The sequence below is a fragment of the Ursus arctos genome, unplaced genomic scaffold, assembly GCF_023065955.2.
Source record: "Ursus arctos isolate Adak ecotype North America unplaced genomic scaffold, UrsArc2.0 scaffold_3, whole genome shotgun sequence".
In the NCBI taxonomy this organism is placed as follows: Eukaryota; Metazoa; Chordata; class Mammalia; order Carnivora; family Ursidae; genus Ursus; species Ursus arctos.
Genome location: NW_026622985.1, coordinates 59,716,169 through 59,736,967, shown reverse-complemented (window position 1 = coordinate 59,736,967; position 20,799 = coordinate 59,716,169). Strand labels below are relative to the sequence as shown.

General features: G+C 42.1%; 1 protein-coding gene across 1 annotated transcript; it reads left to right on the top strand.

Annotated features, from left to right (window-relative positions):
* The first annotated feature begins 5,019 nt into the window (after positions 1-5,019).
* Positions 5,020-20,318, top strand: LOC113262535 (retinitis pigmentosa 9 protein). The gene is made up of 6 exons (XM_026508969.4): positions 5,020-5,206; positions 9,519-9,549; positions 10,686-10,815; positions 15,949-16,040; positions 18,091-18,152; positions 18,898-20,318. The coding sequence occupies exons 1-6, from the start codon at positions 5,055-5,057 to the stop codon at positions 19,094-19,096; spliced, it is 666 nt and encodes a 221-aa protein (XP_026364754.1). The 5' UTR covers positions 5,020-5,054; the 3' UTR covers positions 19,097-20,318.
* The last annotated feature ends 481 nt before the right edge of the window (positions 20,319-20,799 follow it).

The following is a 20,799-nucleotide window of genomic DNA, read 5'->3' as shown; positions in this document are numbered from 1 at the left end:
ATTAATTGGTAGGTAAAATAATATACCTTGTGAACAAAATAATGGCATCAAAGTTAGGCTGTGAAAGGTGGCCAATATGAGCAGGGGAAATTAAATTGTTTCATTCTGAAAGGCTTGAAAATCTACCCAGTAAAACAGAGTAAGGACCAACTGCAGCCACCCTTCTACAACTGGGCCAACACCAAGGCCCTATGGCGGGCCTTGAGAATGAATCTAGTATCTTAGGATGGGGTAGAGAGGTATAAGAGACTGACACAGGGGACACAGAAGGGAGGGAGTACAAATAAAACATCTCTCACCTGGGCTAGGTGCCTTGGTACAAAGTAAAGGCTGACTCCCTGTGTATTCATGATTGGGTGATAATCACTTTACTCTCTTTCTGGAAAGGAGCTATGCACACCCCTCCAGATGCTACAGGCATAAATAAAGGGGGATAGGTAAGAATAGTGTTTTAGAATGATAATCAGCAGGGAAGGAATTCCTGTCTGTTTCATTGGTTAATGGGTGAGATGTTACTACATTGAGTCTATCACAACCAGACTGGACTGAATTTGAGAGATGGCCTTGTGTCACAAAGCACCTGACCCCAGTTTTGATGCTGACCACTGATAATTTTCAAGCCTCACCTCCACTTTCCCCTTCCGTTCCACGTGTGGGCAAGCTGTTAGGAAAGAAAGTCCACGTGGCACCAGGGGAGAAGTTCAAACTACACAAAGTCTTGGCCTGTGTGTGGGAACACTCACCCAGTTCCACCCTCTAAGCACAATAAAACCAAGGACTACTCACCTTTGTTTTGCTGAAGCCATTTTTGGACTAGCTTAGGGATCTGAACTGCTCTCAGAAAGTTTCAATATGTGAGTGATAAATTTCTTCCTATCTTCTTGGTGTGTACGTGGTATCATCAGTCTTGACTGTGAACCAGTTGGGGGTGGGTGGGGGTCCATCATGGCTCTGTGAAGTGACCACAACACTTTGCATTTCACCCTGGGTTGGTGACCAGGAAATTTCTCAGTCTTGTGTCAAAATACACAATGAACCCAAACTGGCATAAAGAGGTGAATATAAGTAGCAAAAGATTTTCACTGCTTTTAAGCTCTAATATGCTAATCATCAAGGAGATATGCCTAGAATACAAACTAGGAGGTGGTACTAGGAGAGTCTATCAGACTACCGAGCTGCTATTTTTCTCTGTCCAGAATCCCTTCCCCCCATTCCTCTCTGTCTCCGTCTCTCTGTGTTAACAGGACCTTGATTTCACTCTGAGAAACTACCCCTCCCACACTGTTAATCCCACCCCTGTGAATTAAGGTGGGTGTATGATATTGGTTTGGCCAGTCAGAGTACTGCAACTCCTTGATCACAGTGATTATTTCCATGACAGCTACATAATCCTTACCAAGCTAATGAGTATAATACATGGATGCCTTACTGGAACTGAGAAAAAGGTTTCTTCCAGCTGGGGCTGTTAAATTGGTGGCACCTTTGCACCCACATGAGAGAAACAGCACAAGAATGAAGCGATACAAAAGAAAGTGAAGTAAAGAGAGAGAAGTGTTTTTTTGTTTTGTTTTTGTTTTTTAAGATTTTATTTATTTATTTGAGAAAGGGAGGTGAGCATACAAGCAGTAGGGAGGGCAAAGGAAGAAACAGGCTCCCCACTGAGCAGGGTGCCTGAGACGGGCTCAATCCCAGGACCCTGAGATCAGGACCCAAGCTTGACTGAGCCAAGGGAAGTTGTTAATGATAACATTTCAGCGCCATTCCTGAAGTTCTACCCCATGACATTTCACTTATGTGAGCCAATAAATTCCTTTATTTATTTTTTTCTTAAAACAGTTTGATTTAGATTTTGGTCTGTTGTTTTTCAAAAAGTCTTGACTAATGCTTGCTGAAGTGGAATTATCAATCCCTGGATCTTCTTGCATCCATCTCCCCCAGTACCACCTTGCAGGGAGAGACCAAATCATTGTGTTGGGCAAATATTTGAATCGGTTAAGATTCTTTCTGGTTTTTGTTTGTTGGTTGGTTTTTGTGCAAAAAGGTGTTTTTATTATAGCACGAGAAAAGGGCCCATGGGTCGAAAGAGCTGCCTGCCAGTCAAGAGTCTTTCAATTGCAAGTGAGAGAAACCCAACTCAATTGGTTTCTGCATTGAAGTATATCGTAAGGTTTTCAGATTATTTGATGGCTTGCTATAAGGTCACTGGTTATGGCTGGAGAACATCTAGTATTTTCCTTTTATCTTTTCTTTCTTCCTTCTTTTTTCTTCTTCCTTCTTTTCTTTTACTTTAGAGGCATAGCTTGGCCAGCAACAAAGCCTCTTGTGGAGGGGAGGAACAATTCTGGTTCAGACTGGTTGATACAAGACACTTAGATTTACTCTGGTAAGCACTATGGAGTTGTCTGACTAGGATTTAGGGTGGTTAGGCACTGGGGTCTGGCCAGGCATCCCTCTGTTTATTGAATCTCAAGGTCTCTTCATGTGATCTCTCCTCATGAGTTAATTTGGGCTTCCTCACAGCATGGTGAGTTCAGGTCAATGGAACAGTTTACATTCCCGAAGGCTTTAGGAGGAAATATTTCAAGAGAACAAAGTGGAAGCTATATGATCTTTTCTGACCTAATTTTAAAAATGATGAGGCATCACTTCCACTACTTTCTACTGGTTACAATCAAATCACTAAGGTTGGTCTAGATTCAAGAAAGGGGCATAGACCCCACCTCTCCATGGCAGGAGTATCAAGGTCATTTGTAGAAAATAAGTGAGATGAGAGAGATGATTGCAGGTGACTTGGATAATGCCATTTGCCACAATAATTAAAGTCATGAGATATTAGAGTACAAATTGCAATGTCAAGTTACTAATTTTCAGTCGGAGAATTACCTTTCCCCTCACCCCAATACTCAGATCTGACAAAAACACCATTCTCCTCGTATTAGGATCTGGTATAATACACTGTCAGGATGGTGCTGGGTGAAAATGGAATCAGAGCACAGAGGCTTGGTGAGTCTTGAAAGGTATTTCCTTTAAGATGGGGTCGAATTTTACAGCATTATTTACAACAATTAAGATATGGAAACAACCAGTGTCCATCCATAGATGAATGGATAAAGATGTATTTTATATATATATATATATATATATATATAATTTATATATATATTAAATATATTTATATATATTAAATATATTTATATTAAATATATTTATATATATAATGAAATATTATTCAGCCATAAATGGAATGAAATCTTGCCATTTTTGACAACATGAATGGGCATAGAAGGTATTATGCTAAGTGAAATAAGACAGAAAAAGACAATACCATGATTTTACTAATATGTGGAATCTAGAACACAAAAAACAAACCAACAGAAACAATTTCACAGAGAACGAACTGGTGGTTGCTAGAGGGGAGTGGTGGGGGGAATGGGTGAGACATGTGAAGGGGATTAAGAGGCACAAACTTCCAGTTATAAAATAAATAAGTCACAGAGAAGAAAAGTGCATCACAGGGAATATAGTCAATCATATTGTCATAACTTTGCTTGGTGACAGATGGTAAACATTTCTTGATGTATATAAATGTTGAATCATTATGTTGTACACCTGAAACTAACATAATATTGTATGTCAACTACACTTCAATTAAAAAAGAAAAGATGGGGCTAAGGTTGGTCAAATTTATGCTTTATTCCAAATGGTGCATACTTCTCTATTGATCAGAGCACTCCTGTGTTTATATAATTTGTGTCTTCAGCAGACAATGCTGGACAAACACCATCTGATATTTTTCCTCGGTTCTCCTTTTTTAGATTCTATAGGCCATCTTCCTTCTGTAACACAATTAAGTTACACTTTCTTTGTTTCTCAATCATACCTTCCTTAGACAATATTCTCCTTGACCAGATGAAAACATCTTGCAAGATATTTACAGGCTACTTATTGGCCCAAGTAACTCACATCAACAACTGGACTGGTTCATGCTACAGTTCTCTCTTAGAGGGAAACCTGATTTCCAAGCTCTGGGACATATCGGTGTAACATGTGTTTCTGTTTATAGCCTTTGTGTGTTGGTTAATTTAGATTTTTTCTAATAAATATGAAGGAGCTCCTCATACATTTTAAGTATTAACTAAGGTGAACGCCACATTGAGGGGAATATTCCCTATGCTGTCACTTTTACTTCCTTTGTGGTTTCTTCCATTATGTTAAAGCTAAAACAGTGATCATAACTTCACATATCAGATACATGTACAAAATGCAACCTAGTTAAACCCTTTAGCAACTCGCAGCCCGGCTCCACGACTTCCTACTGCATCCTTGGACGTGTTAATTAACTCTCTCGGCCTCCTTCTTACGTATAAAATAAGAGTAATACATAAGGGTAATAACAGCACTTAGTAAGTTTTTAAAGAATAAATCTACTTTTCTTACGGGCTTAGCTCAATAACCAGCACATAACACTCAGTGTCTATAGCCTTTCCTTCTAGCACCCAAACCTTGTCTAGATACACTGTAGACTGACTACGTTTTAACCACGCTGTGAAGATTAGAGAATTTCTCTGGGGTGTCTTGCTTTCTTCAAAGCTGGGTGAATCCCAGTACCACATAGCAGCAGCCCGCGTCTAGCCAGGGGGGCCACAAGGCGGCCCTGCACTGGTCCCGGGCTTCCCCGGGGAGGGGCGCGCGGGGGGGGGGGGGGCGGGGTTCCCCGGCTGTCCCGCAGGTCTCCCCCGCCCCGCCCTGCCCCGCCCCGCCCCGCCCCGCCCCGCTCGCAGACGCCGGCAGGGGGCGCGCTCCGACCCCGGCCGGCCTGGCGGCGGGGCCCCAGCGCTCCGAGCGCGGACTCGGGGCCACCACGCGGGAGGCGTCGGGGAGGCCTGGCGGGAGGCGGGGACCAGGAGGCCTCGGCGGGGACAGCGGGCCCTGTCCGGGCGGGCGGCGGGAGGGGGCGCTGCGGGGCGGAGGGCCCCCGCGCGGAGGAAGTGCCCTCTTCGCCGCCTCAGCCGCCTCAGGCGCGCCGCGGGGCCGCCTCAGCCGCGCCGGCCACGATGTCGTCCCGGCCGAGGCGCAGCGACGCGGGGGCCGGGGGCGTGCGGCGGCCGCGGGAGCCGGCCGAACAGGAGCTGCAGCGGCGCCGGGAGCAGAAGCGGCGGCGGCACGACGCGCAGCAGCTGCAGCAGCTCAAACACCTGGAGTCCTTGTGAGTCGGCGCCTCCTCCGCGAGGCGCGGGGTCGGGGTGGCCCGGCACCGCGGGGACGCGGGAGGCTGGGTCCCAGGGGACCCGTGCGGCGCTGGCACCCGGACTTTCGGTCGCGCCTCCGCGAGGAGGGAAGGGCCGTTCCCCCCTCGCGCCGAGCGGCCTGGGCCGGCAGGGAAGCTTGGGCTTTATTTCTAAGTCCGAGGTGGGCGTGCGGCCGGGGCTCTGCTTGGCGCTGAGGACCGTGCGGCACTTAGTAGGCGCTCGGCGGGGATCTGGGGACTGAACACGAGGCAGGTGCAGTGAGCGCTGCCGTCCTGCCCTTTCAGAGTGATCGGTTCACAGGGCCCCCCGGGAACCGGATAAAACCCCCATTCTCTTCTTCTGCTGCTAAGAAGGGAAGTTAGTGCGGGGGAGAGGGCTGGAGAATGGGATGAGGGCTTGTCCCTAAAGATCCCAAAGGTGGAAGAGAGTGGAGACTTGTTCTCTTTAGTCCTGCGGGTTTTTACCAGCACGAAGGGTGGGGGCTACAAAGAGGTCAATTCCAGCTCAACAAAAAGAATTACGGCCAAAGTCTCCTGTGGTTGCTGGTCAGCATGGCCTGACTTAAAGGGCCACCGTGCGCCCCCAGCTCCAGCGGGTTCAGGGAGAGAGCCCATAACCCGCGGGAGGAGGGCAGGCTGTAAAGGAGATTGAAACATCAGGTGGGAGGTGGATTCATGATCTTCCAGTTCCTTTCTGTGATTCTGTCTTTCTGTAATTCCCTGGCAAACTTGTAAGTTTGGTGCTCACGGAGTTCTTCAATACATACTTCGTTTCTATTTCAGGCACTTGGATAACCTAACCTAAGATGATCATGTAAGAGAAAGCCCTCAAAGGATTCAGATTCTTTATAGTTATAACCTGGGAGCTTTGACACAAAATGCATTGCACTGTTGGAGGCTGAACTGCTCCTTTCAGTGTGACCCTTGAGCCATCAACTACCTACCTTCCTTTAAATTTGTGAAAACAGTTGTAAATGGGCTTTTTTAGGGAATGCCATTGCTAATAATAGATTTCACAATGTGTAGTTCTATCACACTCCTTTTCATCTTGGCAATAACAATTACATATTTTTCAGGAATTTGGATTTCTGTTTGATTGGCCATATGTTGTTTTTGTACAACTCTTGTGGCTCAAAGGATGTATTACTAGATTATTGGATTCATAGACTGTACTACCAAACTCCCTTTGGTCTCTGTGCATAAGCCATGGCATCAATATTTTAAATGAATGGCTGCAGATGAACTGGATCATTTCCCCAATTTGTGCAGATTTCCATTGTTCTGCTAGATTATGCCACCATGTTGTGTTAGAAAATATTTTAAGCATTTGCTTTGAAAAGTCACTGGACCACACCTAAGAAGCTAAGTCTATTCGTGCTTAGTTGTTTACTGTGCAATCTTAAAGGGGCACATCCTCTTCTGTCTGCTTAGAAAAGCTCTAGATTAGAGACTGTCATTTACCACCTGGCAAGTTGTTTTCTTCCACCTCTGTTGCTCCAAATCTTGGCCTCTGTGATGCTAGTGCTCCAGTCGTGAGGTGCCTCGTGATTCTTGAGAGCATGGACTTGTCTTCAACAAGGGACAGAGGCCAGCAAGTGTGTGGTGTGACATAGTCACCCATGCGGAAATCAAGGCTCTGAGGGATTAAGTAAATTGCCCAAAGTACACAGTGAGAATGAATCATACTTCAAACCAAAGGTTTTTACATCCAAAGCCCGTGAGGTTTCTACTACACCTTGCTTCCCCTCTGCAGGATTCACATTAACACTGATTTAGAACTGAAAAATACTCCTGCTAGAAATCTATCTACTCAAAGAAGATAGAACATCTCCTTTTATCAGGACAGTTATAAAGAGTTATTGTCACTTCTGAGAGCAGTTTTCTTCTCTTTTTTTTAGATTTATTTATTTATTTGTCAGAGAGAGAGAGAATGAGCAAAAGCAGGGGGAGCAGCAGGCAGAAGGAGAAGCAGACTCCCTGCTGAGCAAGGAGCCCCATGCAGGACTCCATCCCACGACCCTGGGATCTTGACCTGAGTTGAAAGCAGATGCTTAACCAACTGAGCCACCCAGGCATTTTAAGAGCAGTTTTCATTTTATGTGTTTTTTTGGATTTAGTTATATCCTTATTCCTTTAGTTCTCCCTTCTATTACCTAGAGCATGCCCGGCACAATAATTGATTACTTCTGCAAGGCGTTTTTATGTGGAATCTTTAATATTACCTGAATATCAAATTTAGTTTTGCCTATTGTTCCTGCTCCTTTTTTCTGGGAGGAAAATATCAAGTTAATTAGGGCTAGAATGGAGGTTATAGTCCTGAAACTATTACAGAAATAGCATTGATTGTTAAAACAAATCCAGCATACATAACTCTATAGGAGATATGAACTCCTAATAGCATATTTTTGGCTCCATTTTTCTTTCTTAGTCCCAAGTTATCTTTGGTTTTTCTTTCAGAGATATATTAACCTGGGTTTATATCAACAGAGCTGTAATGTAGTTACCATTGATTTCATTTTTCTTTTGCAATTAAAAAGCATTTTGCAGGGGCGCCTGGGTGGCTCAAATGGTTGGGTGTCTGCCTTCAGCTGGGTCATGATCTGCAGGTTCTGGGATCAAGCCCCATGTTAGGCTCCCAGCTCGGTGGGGAGTCTGCTTCTGCCTCTCCCCTGCTTGTACTCTCTCTCCCTCCCTCTCAAATGAATGAATAAAATCTTAAAAAAAAAAAACACAGCGTTTTGCAGGTTACTGCGTGTAGATATGGATAGAATGAAAAACAAAGATCTCTCTCATTTATGATCCTTAGTTCCTATCCCTAGAGGCAAGCATGTAACTAGTTTCTTTGTTATCCTTATAGAGCTATCTAAAAGGTGTGTGTGTATGTGGCCATATATAGTCTTCTTCCCATACACACAAGTAGAAGCTTACCAAATACACTGTTTTGCTCCCTATTCCCTCCCCACCCTTTTTTTTTTTACTTCAACTATTGTGGAGATTGTCCCATATCAATATATAATTCATTTTTTAAAGATTTATTAATGTTTTTCTGTTGATAAAAGGAATACATTTTCATTGTAGAACACCTAATTACTCACCCTTGCTTCACCATCTGGGTGCAGCAATGTTGAAGCTCTCACATTTCCAATTTTCTGGAGTCTTTTCACCATTTTAAGCCAGCTGCTATGCCCAGATGTCCTCAGTAAAATGTTATTTGTGGGAGTGTTGAATTGACCCAGGATGTTTGGTTATCATGTTTCTTTTTTGCATTCTTATTTTCCTTTATAGTCCCATAGGCATTCACAGTTAAAAGCCAAATAAACACCCACATGGTATATGTTATAGCTAGAAGTAGGTCAGTACTGAAAAGCGAACATGAGGATTTGGTACTAATTTTCCATATTGGGAACCCAGAAGCTTTAGGGGCAGTTCCGGCAGAGTGATGGGAAGTGAAAATGAATTGGGAGCATAAGCATGATGTGTATATTCCCTTAGGAACCTTGGGAGGGGGGGATCTGAGAGCTCGAAGGGAAGGTACATTCCCACACATCATACATCCCCTTAGTCTAGCAGCATTGTTTACTGAATGCTGCCTGTCATCCAGGCACCGTGCAACGGTCCTGGACCCCGAGTCGGCAAGGTCAGTACAGGCACAGAGGGCTGTCAGAGAGCTGAGGAACAGACGGCTCAGGCAGGGTGGGTGGGCAGGATTTGAACTAGGAGCTGCTTCAGGGAAATGGGAGAAGAAGGCTCAAGGACAGATCACCTCCACTGCCATCCCCTGCAACAGGCCCTCCCCTCCAGCTTTGCTCTTAGCCCCCTGTGCTCCCCCCTGCCAAGGTAGAAAAGATTTCTCAACCTCCCCCCCCCCCCAAGGGCCTCTACAGTGTTGAGTAAGTGGAAGTTTTGCTAGGTAAATAATCTGACAACGGTGACAGTTTGGAACCATGATGAGCTCACAGGTCTTCTTCACATTTCCCCTGCAATCTCTTGCTTTCTCTTCTTCAACAATAAAATCACTGTGCTCAGACACCTAGTTAGTGCTTCAGTGAATTTCAGTTCTAGATCTCCACAGGATGTGGTGTGGCATCAGTTTATTTATATGGGCTCCCTGACTGCTGGGCATATTTTATTAACTGCTTTAGATATAGGATAGTTTTAAGGTTTTACTAAAAGTATCCTTTTTATTTTGGCCTGCCGTTGCTTTTTGCTCACTAAAATGTGTTATGTTCCTGTTAACATGATTGATGATATTTTTTCTTTTCCTTTCTAGTTATGAAAAACCTCCTCCTGGGCTTATCAAGGTCAGTGTGAAGTTTGTGCCTTTGGTTATCCTCTTAGACATGTTTGACTCAGTGCTCAGACTCAGGAACTTGTTATAAAAACCTGTTGCATAAGGTTTTGAACGTCCTTTTATGGTAACCCCGCTTCTCCCTGCAGATGCCAGTCGGTTCATACACTTTGGGCTTTCTGTGTCCAGCCTGTGCCTTTGTAGAAATGTAATCAGCCGTGTGTCTGTTCCCTAAGAAATGGTGGCAGGCCCACGTGTTCCTCAGCCATCAGTCCTCTTCTCCCTCCCTCTCTCTCTTGCTGTGGCTGCATCTTCTCACAGCTGTGCTCCTTCTCTGCCTTACTGCTGGTTTCCTGAGTGTCATCAGCTCAGAGAACAGTAGTGTCTGAGGAGACTGGTAGGTCCTCTAGTCCAGCCCCTGGTGCAGGACACCCACCCCCCAGCAGCACCTGGCCCTAGAGTCCAGTCTCTGTGGGAGGGAGACCTAGAGGGCTCAGTGGAGGCCAGACAGCTTTCTGCTTGCTCACCTTCAGTGAAAAGAAAAGACTGTTACAAAACCTTTCATTATAAATTTAATATTCATGGGAACTGAAAACAATCAGTAAAAAAAAAAAAAAAAAAAAACCTTAATTGTATAAATTGTATAATGAAGTTATTTGGTAGTGAAAACACACTTCATAAATACAGCAGGTGTGAGATTATAAAACATGACAGTGGCCTCCAAGAGATAATCATCTTTTTTAATTTAACATGTTATTTTTATTATTTCAGGAAATCTTGCTTAATTCTATGCTTTGCTTCATTCCACAAGGCTTTTAAGGTACCAGAAAAGTTTGTGATCTGAATCTAATTTTTGTGATCTAGAATCAGGAATTGGAGCTCACAAATCATCCCTATGTGAACAATACTAGTAATGTTTCTCTAAGAATAGCTATATCATCTTCATGATATAGTTCTTCTGGTACATTTATTTCTGGTTTTTCTGTCAGGTATAATTTGTCTTTCTTTCTAGTACTTGAGAGGGGAACTTAGGATGACATGGGCTTGTCAAACCCCTGCGAAAGCCAGGCAGTGCTGTGTTCTGAAGCAGGTGGGAGAGGATTCCCGTGCTTTTTTGCCATGTTGTGTACACGTTGTTTCCTTTTTTAGGAAGATGAGACTAAGCCAGAAGACTGTATACCGGATGTACCAGGGAACGAACATGCCAGGGAATTTCTGGCTCACGCACCAACGAAAGGACTTTGGATGCCCCTGGGGAAAGAAGTCAAAGTTATGCAGTGTGAGCATGGGAGGGTTGCAAGTAACAGTCCTCAATACACACAACTTATATACCATGATTTGCAAAGCACGTTTACTTCTTTTTTTAAATTTGTTCTCACCGGGGCGCCTGGGGTGCTCTGTTAGTTAAGTGGCTGCCTTTAGCTTAGGTCATGATCCCAGGGTATTGGGGTTGAGCCCCGCATCGGGCTCCCTGCTCTGCCAGGAGCCTGCTTCTCCCTCCTCCTCTGCCTGCTGCTCCCCCTGTTTGTGTGCATTCTCTCTCTCTTTCTCTGTCAAATAAATAAAATCTTTAAAATAAATAAATAAATTAATTAATTAATTAATTTGTTCTCACTGCAGCCCTGTTAAGTCAAGGCATAATCTCTGTTTTATAGTTAGTGGTCCGAGGTAAGAGGTAGAGGAGAGCTTTAACTCCAGGGCTTCTGACTCCAAAGGCAGTGGTCATCCACAGGACCAATATTCCAATAACAAAAAGGATATTCAATTGTAGAAATGCCATGAGGGACAAGGGATGCACTGGAGGGCAAGTCCCTTTGGGTCTTGCATCATTCGTGCCCCCCCCACCCCATCAATGGTGTTAAGGTTTCATCCGTGTAACCTGAGAGGAGCTATGGGCCCCAGAGGGTGGGTCCCGAACAGGTGTGCTGTGCATGCACACCCCCACCCCAGTAGGGTGGCAACACTTTTCTTTTTCTTTTCTTTTCTTTTCTTTTCTTTTTTTTTAAGATTTTATTTGACAGAGAGAGACAGCCAGTGAGGGAAGGAACACAAGCAGGGGGAGTGGGAGAGGAAGAAGCAGGCTCCCAGCAGAGGAGCCCAATGCGGGGCTCGATCCCAGGACCCCGGGATCACGCCCTGAGCCGAAGGCAGACACTTAATGACTGAGCCACCGAGGCGCCCCAAGGGTGGCAACACTTTTCATCTAACATAAGTCAGTATTTGAAGAAAGGGTATTGCTGCCTTTTAAAGGCATTTGTTTGTACAAAGATTCTTCATACACATAATTAAAATAGTTTCCAGTCTCTTTTTCTTCATTTCCACTCACAGCTCTTTTACTTGGTTATTTTGCTATTTATCTTCATGTGTCTAAGATTACATATTGTATTGATTTTGCAGGATTAGGTGTTATTTATTGACATTGTACAATGGAAGATGAGCATTTAGCTCTCGCCTGGTCCTACCACACACATGTACTCTTATTATATCACATCTCCCCAAAATGGTTTTTTCATAATTTTGGTTAGATAAGTCTTTGATGTTTATTTTATTCTGATTATATCCAGAGCTGAATCATTTCGTAAACTGATTACTTTTCCTTTCATGCATCCTAAAAAGTTCCCTCCTTTCCCCTGGATTAATGGTTGTCTTGTTTTTGGTATTTGTGTGTGTGTGTGTGTGTGTGTGTGTGTGTGTGTGTGTGTTTTGTTTTATTCTGTTGTTATTGTTTTTGGTTTCCATGTACTGATTTCTTACTCAACCTCAAACTGTTTTGAAGGATGAATCTTAAGGCCTTCAAATACTTGAGGCATTCTATTAATTTCATCCTCTGAAAATGGTTGCTCCCATGCTTATCATCCAGTGATCTCCCTTCACTTTGTGTTTTGAACTGAATGTTTGTGTCCCTCTACAAATTCATATGTTGAAGTTCTACTTCCCAATGGAATGGTATTTGGAGATGGGGTGTTTGGGTTGTGGTTAGGATTAGATGAAGTAATGAAGGTGGCTCTGATGATGTGATTAGTTATTTTTAAGAAGAGACCAGAGAGCTTGCCCTCTTCCCACTGTGTGAGGACACACGTTGAGAGGACACAGCTGTCTGCAAGCCAGGGGAGTAACCATCAGAAAACAACCCTGTTGGCACCCAGATCGTAGATTTCCAGTGTCCAGCACTGTGAGACAATAAATTCCTGTTGTGTGAGTGACCCAGTCTTTATTTTGTTAGGGGAGCCCCAAACTAAGACACGATCATTCTGTGCTTTCCCTTAGCTTGTTTCCTGTGTTGGATCTCCTGTTTCCTGTATGTTGAGTCATCTTCTTTGTTGTTATAATCTTTTGTTATGGTGGAGCCAAGACCATTAAATGGGGAAAGGACAGTCTTTTTTTTTTTTTAAAAAAACAGATATCCCCATGCAAAAGAATGAAGTTGGACCCTTATCTAATACCATATACAAAATTTAACTCTAAGTGGATCAAAGACTTAAATGTAAAACCTAAAACTATAAAATCTCTTAGAAGAAAACATAGGGCAAAGCTGTACAAAGTTGGATTTGGCAGTGATTTCTTGGATTAAACACCAAAGGTACAGGCAACAACAACAGAAAATTGACAAATTTGACTTCGTGAAAATTTCAAAATTTTGTGAATAAAAATTATCAATAGGGTAAAAAGGCAGCTTACAGAATGGGAGAAAATATTTGCAAATCATATCTGATAAGGGATTATATCTAGAATATATAGAGAACTCCTAAAAACAATGAAGATACAAACAACCTGATTAAAATTTGATAAAGGACTTGAATAAACATTTCTCTAAAGAACATATACAGATATCCAGTAAGCTCATGAAACAATTCTCAGTGTCAGTAATCATTAGGGAAGTATAAATCAAATCTACGGTGAATTTCCACCTCATACCCATTAAGATGGCTACTATCAAAAAAAACAATATAACAAATGTTGACACATGTGCACAGCCTTCTAGCCTCCCAGGATTGTGTCAGAATTTTTTGAAAGCCTCTATGGACATCTCATTCCCTGGATCTTTTACATTTTTAGCAGGGCTCCTGTTTATCCAATGAGATCACAGCCATTGGCAACTGATGTTAAACAATTGCAGGTGATTGTTTTCAACAAATATCCTGAGGAATTGGGCTTTTCCTGTAAACTATAAGACTGGTTAAATAGCAACAACACCCTGTCAGTGTGGCTCTGTGCTCTGGGATTAGGGTTTTTTGGGGGGCTCAAAACCTGGTCTTACCCTCTTTGAGGGTGCAGGACTGTTGCTTTTCATGGCTGTCATGGTTGCAAGGCTGTTGGTTTTTAAGATTATTATGGAAATCAGGACTGGGAGTAGGTCTGGTTAAAATGCCAGACATCCTGCTGTTCTTACCAAGCTTCACTAGCTTTTCTTGAATTAATGCTCCTTAGATTGTGGCAAACCTTTCGTTAATTTCTAGAGTTTCAAATAAGTTGATTTGGGCAAGTTTACAACTATTTTCAGTGCGTTTATGGAGGCTGTCACTTGGCCATTCTTGAAGTGTTTCCTGGCTTATTCCTTTTGAAAAGAATCCTCTTCATTGTCATGTTTATGGGATGTCAGGAAGGGAATGAGAGCAAGTAAATGTGTTTAGTCTGTTATCTTACTCAGAAGTCTACAGTTTTTTTGTTTGTTTGTTTGTTTGTTTGTTTGTTTTTTAAGTTTGAAAACCACTGCTCTGTTTTATAGGTGGTTACTTATATTTCAATTACCATTTAAAAATTTATTTATTTATTTTAGAAAGAGGGAGTGAGCATGCTCGAGTTGGGGAAGGGGCAGAGGGAGAGAATCTTGAAGCAGACTACCTGCTGAGCCCGGAGCCCTATCTGGGGCTTGCCTCATGACCCTTGAGTTCATGACCGGAGCCAAGAGGAAGAGTCTGATGCTTAACAGACTGTGCAACCCATGTGCCCCCATTTCAATTACCATTTTGTAGTTATTTGCACCGACTTGGAAAATAAGTATCTGGGTTAGGAACAGAGCCAGTTTTACTCGTGATTTTCAAGGGCCTGCAAGGGACACAATGATGTGTTGACATGGTCATATGATTTTGTGAAATTTGACAAGGCAAGATTTTTTTTTCCTAAAGAGCTCCTCTCTCCATAATTTAAACTCAGGCCCCACAAAATTTCGACTCATCCCAAGTGGGATAATAGACACATACATGTACATCCTTTCATTGATTTTATTGATTATAGTGTTATCTAGAACAGTGGTTCTCAAACTTTAATATGTTGATAAATCAATTAATCTTTTAAAACTCTAGTATGTTTCTGTATTTCTGGGTTGGGTCTAACACTATGCATTTCTAACAATCTCCCATGTGTTGCTGATTTTGCTTGCCCATGACCACATTTTGAATAGCAAGAATCAGGGGCGCCTGGGTGGCTCAGTCATTAAGCGTCTGCCTTCGGCTCAGGGCATGATCCCAGTGTTCTGCTGGGAGCCTGCTTCTTCCTCTCCCACTCCTCCTGCTTGTGTTCCCTCTCTCGCTGGCTGTCTCTATGTCAAATAAATAAATAAAATCTTAAAAAAAAAAAATGAATAGCAAGAATCACCTTTCCTTTAACAGTAACAATATTTTGAACACAAAGAACTTTGGTTTGAAGGAGTATAATCCTTCTTTCCTGAACTTTAAATGTCTGGGGAGTTAAAGACAGAGACAGCTCAGAGGCCATCAATAAAGAATCTCCAAACTTCATTCTTTTTCAATAGTTTCCTGCATCCAGCCCTCAAAATTAAAAAGGAAAACATTGCTTCTCTTTCACGTCATACTTTGAGTAGCTGCCAGCGTGGAGCAAACCTGGCTGATCTTACTCCCTCATCCTGCTTCCTGACTTCCTTGGTTGGAGTTCCTTAATGTCCACACACAGAGTCTCACTTAGCTCACCACTCATATGACTTCCTGAGTTGCCTCAAATCCAGATGGTTCTGAGAGGACGAAAGCAGGTAAGAGAAGTAACAAGGGTGTCACCCATTCCTGCTTTGTTCACCACTTCATTTTTTCCCACATCAATGCCTGATGCCAAGTCTGTAGTCACTCAAATTCCACGAAGGTGCATATTTCCATCTTGTGCCCTGGAATGTGTGGATGCATTTTCTTATGTCTCCTCCCAGTTCCTCATCAGGGCTGCCTGCTTCTACCTATCTGCTGAGGTAATATTAATTCCTAAAGCTACATGAATAAAGGTCGTTTGGGGAAGCAATTAGTTTCCCTTTATTTTCTAGGCTCTTACATGGTTTATCCACTCATCGCATTTGCTTTTAGAATTGGAGTTTAATGAAGAAAAACTTTAATATGATCTGCTGATTCTTCATCTTCATTAAATGAAATTGTTATCTTACAGAAATATTTCCTTGTGTCTTTGTTTTTAGGTTGGCGTTGTAAACGGTATGGTCACCGAACAGGCGACAAAGAATGTCCCTTTTTTATCAAAGGCAACCAAAAGTTAGAACAGTTCAGAGTAGTAAGTAGAACCCCACCTTGTCAATTTACATCTTTCAGAAATAGTGAATATTAATGAAACAGGCAGTAATCAGTGAACTGGAAGTTCACATAAAATATATTCCCAGAACGTTTTTGGCCAGAGTATCTGGTGTTGACTACATCTCTTATTAAATTACATTTGTGTGACAGTTAACAAAAAACTAACTTTTTATTAAAGTGTTATTTGTTTATACATTGGAAATAATGATTCCTTTTCTAAAGCAGGCTTTGTTATTCATTCAATCACTTGTTTTAACTTACATAAAAAATCATGTTTCATAACTAAAATTAGAGTTTTAGTTTTCCAGTCTTTAAATTATAAGCTAGAAGTGTATATATAAATTATATATGCTCTTTAGTTGACAGTAAGATAGAAATATCATTTCCTCAGTTTATTTTAATAGAGTCATCTCCTAAAGGTGTTAATTTACCACTCAGTAACTTCTGCCAAGTGAAATATGCCACTGTCTAGATATACGGAGGTTATCAGCCTATAACAAACTGGGGCCAACAGTCACTAAAGTTTTTAAGACATTTAAAACATTGTGGGGCACCTGGGTCTTTCAGTTGATTAAGCGTCTGCCTTCAGCTCAGGTCATGATCCCAGGGTCCTGGGACTGAGCCCCACATCCAGCCTCCTGCTCAGCCCCCTGCTAATGCTCTCTCTGTCTCTCAAGTAAATAAATCTTTAAAAAAAAAAAAGATGTTTAAAACATTGTGGTTTTATTTTAATAATCTGGAGTAATTATTTTTGATCACTCATCCACTTCTAGGTGGAATGTCAGTTTTTACAATATTATATAAAATATAGTTTGGTGATAAATCTCAAAAACTTTGAAGATATTCATTTTTGGGGGGCTCAGAAATCCCACTTAAGGGTAAGAATATAAAAGAACATCAATATATGCACAACTGTTTATGAATAAGGATATGTATATATAAGGATAACTCTTATATGATTGAAACAATAGAAACTAAAGATAAGTGGGAAACTTAACAGTCTAACATATCAACATAAATTTCTGTAACATGCAAATTAGTCATTAGAAATTATTATTTATATTTTTTGAGATTTTATTTTTAAATAATCTTTACATCCAACCAGGGGCCTGAACTCACGACCCTGAGATCAAGAGTCGCATGCTCTCCTGACTGAGCCAGCCAGGCACCCCAGGAATTATGTTTTAGAAGATGTAATGTCATGGGAAAATGTTCACCAAGACATAAGTGAAAAACAATAGAGTTGTGTATATAAGAGGATTATAATTTTTCATAAATTATTAATAATGATTGAAAGAAAGAGATCAAATGTTAATAGTAATTATCCCCATGTAGGGAAGTAATAGGGTTTTTTTAAAAGACTTATTTATTTTTGAGAGAAAGAGAGTGTGCATGCATGTGCACACAAGTTGGGGGAGGGACAGAGGGAGAGAATCTTCAAGCAGACTCCCTGCTGAGTGTGGAATCCAGTGCAGGGCTCAGTCTTATAACCCATAAAATCATGACCTGAGTGGAAACCAAGACTTGGACGCCCAACTGACTGAGCCCCCAAGGGACCCAGTACGTTTTTGTTTGTTTTGTGGGGCTTGAACTCATGACCCTGAGATTGAGACCTGAGCTGAGATCCAGAGTTGATTGACACTTAGCCAACTGAGCCACCCAGGTGCCCCACTTGTTTTTCTTAATATTATCTCTTGGTCATCTTTCCAAACAGAACAAAGAGAATTACCTCAATATTTCTACCTTGGGTATTTCATGATTCTGCCATAGTTTATGTTCTTCTATAAAGGATATTTAATTTATTTAAAATTATTTAAATTATAATCTATATATTTCTAATTAGAAAATCCTTTGTTACAGCCTCAGTGGGTTTGCAGTGATAGAAACCCTTAGAATGGATTAGAACATGTTAAATAAAAAATTATACCAAATAGGAAAAAAACCTGGTTTCAGTGAAATATGGATTTAATTTTTATTTAACTGATAGTCCATGGAGCCTAATGCAACCTTAACCTTTTCTCATTCTAAAGGCACATGAAGATCCCATGTATGACATCATACGAGAGAATAAAAGACATGAGAAGGATGTAAGGTGAGATGGTCCTGGTGATAACAATACCCTCTTAAAGTCTGAAATTATATAAAGTTGGAAACAACCGTTCCAGTATGAGATGAGTGGTTTGGTAACTATGGTACTTCAATTGTGAACTATTAGGAAGGCAGGAGTCATCACGGGAAAGGCCAGTGGGTGGGGAATGGGCAGGCCAGCCTCGTTCCACTTGGGTTAGCTTAAAGCAGTGGGCTTGGCCCCACCTGCTTACACCACTGATAGTCGATGTTGGCAAGTGTAACTTAGTTTATCTTCTTCAGTGTCTTTACAGATCTGAGCTATTGTTAAAGATTATCCTTAGACATGAATAAAGATAGGGTGAAGAAAGCAGAGAGTTTGTTTTTCTCAAACTGGTTACACAGAGTTCTAATTGTTAAGGAGGTAGATTACCTAGTATGAACTTGAGCGGTTGTGGGTGGTTGGGGGGCGGTGATGAAGGAAAGGAGACATCTGTTTGAAGTTACATAGTAAGGACTGAGAAACATGCAGAAATAGTTAGGACAGGAAAAGAATACAGAATGGCTTGTACACCAGTTACAGCACAGTCCTGTCAAAGAGGCACAGGTGTGGACAAGAATGGGGAGAACTTGCAGAAATAAAAATAAGTGCTGTCTTCGGTAAGGTAGTGATTCATGATGTTTTTTACCCTCACTGCTGCTCTTATATCATTTTTATCTATCTTATTTTCGAGTTAAATTTGGTTCTTTGGTTAATCTTCTATGTTTAGGATACAGCAGTTGAAACAGTTACTGGAGGATTCTACCTCCGATGAGGATGGGAGCAGTTCCAGTTCCTCAGCATGTAAAGAGAAACACAAGAAAAAGAAGAAGAAAGAAAAGCATAAGAAAAGGAAGAAAGAAAAGAAGAAGAAGAAGAAACGAAAGCATAAGTCTTCCAAGTCAAATGAGAGTTCAGACTCGGACTGACAACGACTTAACTCGTTCAACATTCTCTTCTCACAAATCAGACGCTGTGGCCAAAGACCAGAGGATGTGGAATCGGGGAGGACTAGGAGAGAGCCGCCTAGAGAGCAGGGTATTTGGTGTCACACGTGTGAATTCTCACCTGCCTTCCAGCAAAGATGTGACCCCAGGCGGGTGAGTTGTACTTTCCCAGGTGCTAGCTCTGGACAGCGGCTGATTTCAGGCCGGAGAGCTTTGTTCAGCGTCGTCCTCCCCTGATGCCTACAGTCTGTGATTTCTTCGAGCTGCCCCCGCCAGGGTGGCCGGACTGGGCATGAGTCTCTGAGGAAGCTCCAGGTGCTGCTGCAGCCTTCCCGTCCCCAGGGCGCTACTTAGTTCCCAGAGACTTCAGGTTTGACTTTTCTCTGTTGTCCAGGATAATAAAAGCTCATTACTTTATTTATTTAAAAAATATTCATTAATTTATTTTTGAATCATAATATATTTACATGGTCCAAATTTAAAAGGTATGTAAGGTTTGTTTAATCAGGAAAAATCTTCCTTTTCTCTCCCCCAGCCACTCAGTTCCCTTCCCCAATGGTTAATGTTACCAATTTCTTGTGAAGTCATCCAGAAATATTTATGTATCATAGAAAAAATTTTTTTCTCTCTTTTTAGCATACTGTAAACATTTGCACCATTTTGTTTTCATTTTTTGACTGAACAGTGTAAAGCATGTTGGGCCTTCCTGCACTCAAAAGATCCATGTTCATAAACCCCTGGCATGCTTGCTTGAGCTTTTTTTTTGGAGGAGTGAGACACACCTACACATTGAAAAATCATGTATTTAACTTGATTAGGCCTTATTGCTATTTTCACATGACTATTATTATTTCCAGAATAGTAGATTCAGAAAAATCATAAGGATGTAGTGATTACTGTACTGGGTCAGCTACCCACATCCCCAAATACATCTTCATCTTGTTAGCTAAGCACAGCCCACCTGAGAAGTTGTCGCTTTGTGCCGCAGCTGAGGCAGCTCGGCAGGTCGGAGTGGTGCCTGTAGCTGGGGGAGGGTGTCTGTTCTTTGCTGAGCCAAAGTGGAGCCAGATCTTGCTCAGGAGCAAGTGTCCCTCCCTCTCCACCAGTGTCTGTTGCTGCTTTCATCATTCAGGGTCCCAGGAACACATTATTCCTACTTCCGGCCACTTTCCCTTTGGATTCCCCCCCTTTTTTTAAATTTTATTTAAAAAAATTTTTTTAAAGATTTTATGTATTTGATAGAGAGAGAGAGAGACAGCTCGCTTGTGTGAGCACACGAATGGGGGAAGAGGCAGAGGGAGAGGGAGAAGCAGACTCCCCGCTGAGCAGGGAGCCCCACATGGGGCCCATCCTAGGACCCTGGGATCATGACCTGAGCTTAAGGCAGATGCACACTTAACTGACTGAGCCACCGAGGTGCCCCAGATTCCCTGCTCTTTAAAGAATAAGTGATGCAGGCCAGGTTGACTCCTTTTGCAGCTCTCTTCAGTTAGTGCCCCTAGTCTTGGCCTTCGAAAATTTATCTCAGTAAAACAGTTGGCCCAGATTGGAATGGCCAGGATTTGTCATTTCTGAAAACTATAAGGCCAGTAAATTCAGCCATGTCTTACATAGTTCAGCATGCAGCAGGAAATTCTTCCAGGAATTTTCTTCCTCCTGCAGGAAACTCGTTCGTCATAAACCTA

Bases quoted from the DNA above. Each gene is read 5' to 3' on its own strand.
- LOC113262535 (XM_026508969.4), top strand. From the start codon at position 5,055: ATGTCGTCCCGGCCGAGGCGCAGCGACGCGGGGGCCGGGGGCGTGCGG. The intron at 5,207-9,518 runs GTGAGTCGGCGC...TTTCCTTTCTAG, and splicing joins CTCAAACACCTGGAGTCCTT to TTATGAAAAACCTCCTCCTG. The intron at 10,816-15,948 runs GTGAGCATGGGA...CTTTGTTTTTAG, and splicing joins AGAAGTCAAAGTTATGCAGT to GTTGGCGTTGTAAACGGTAT.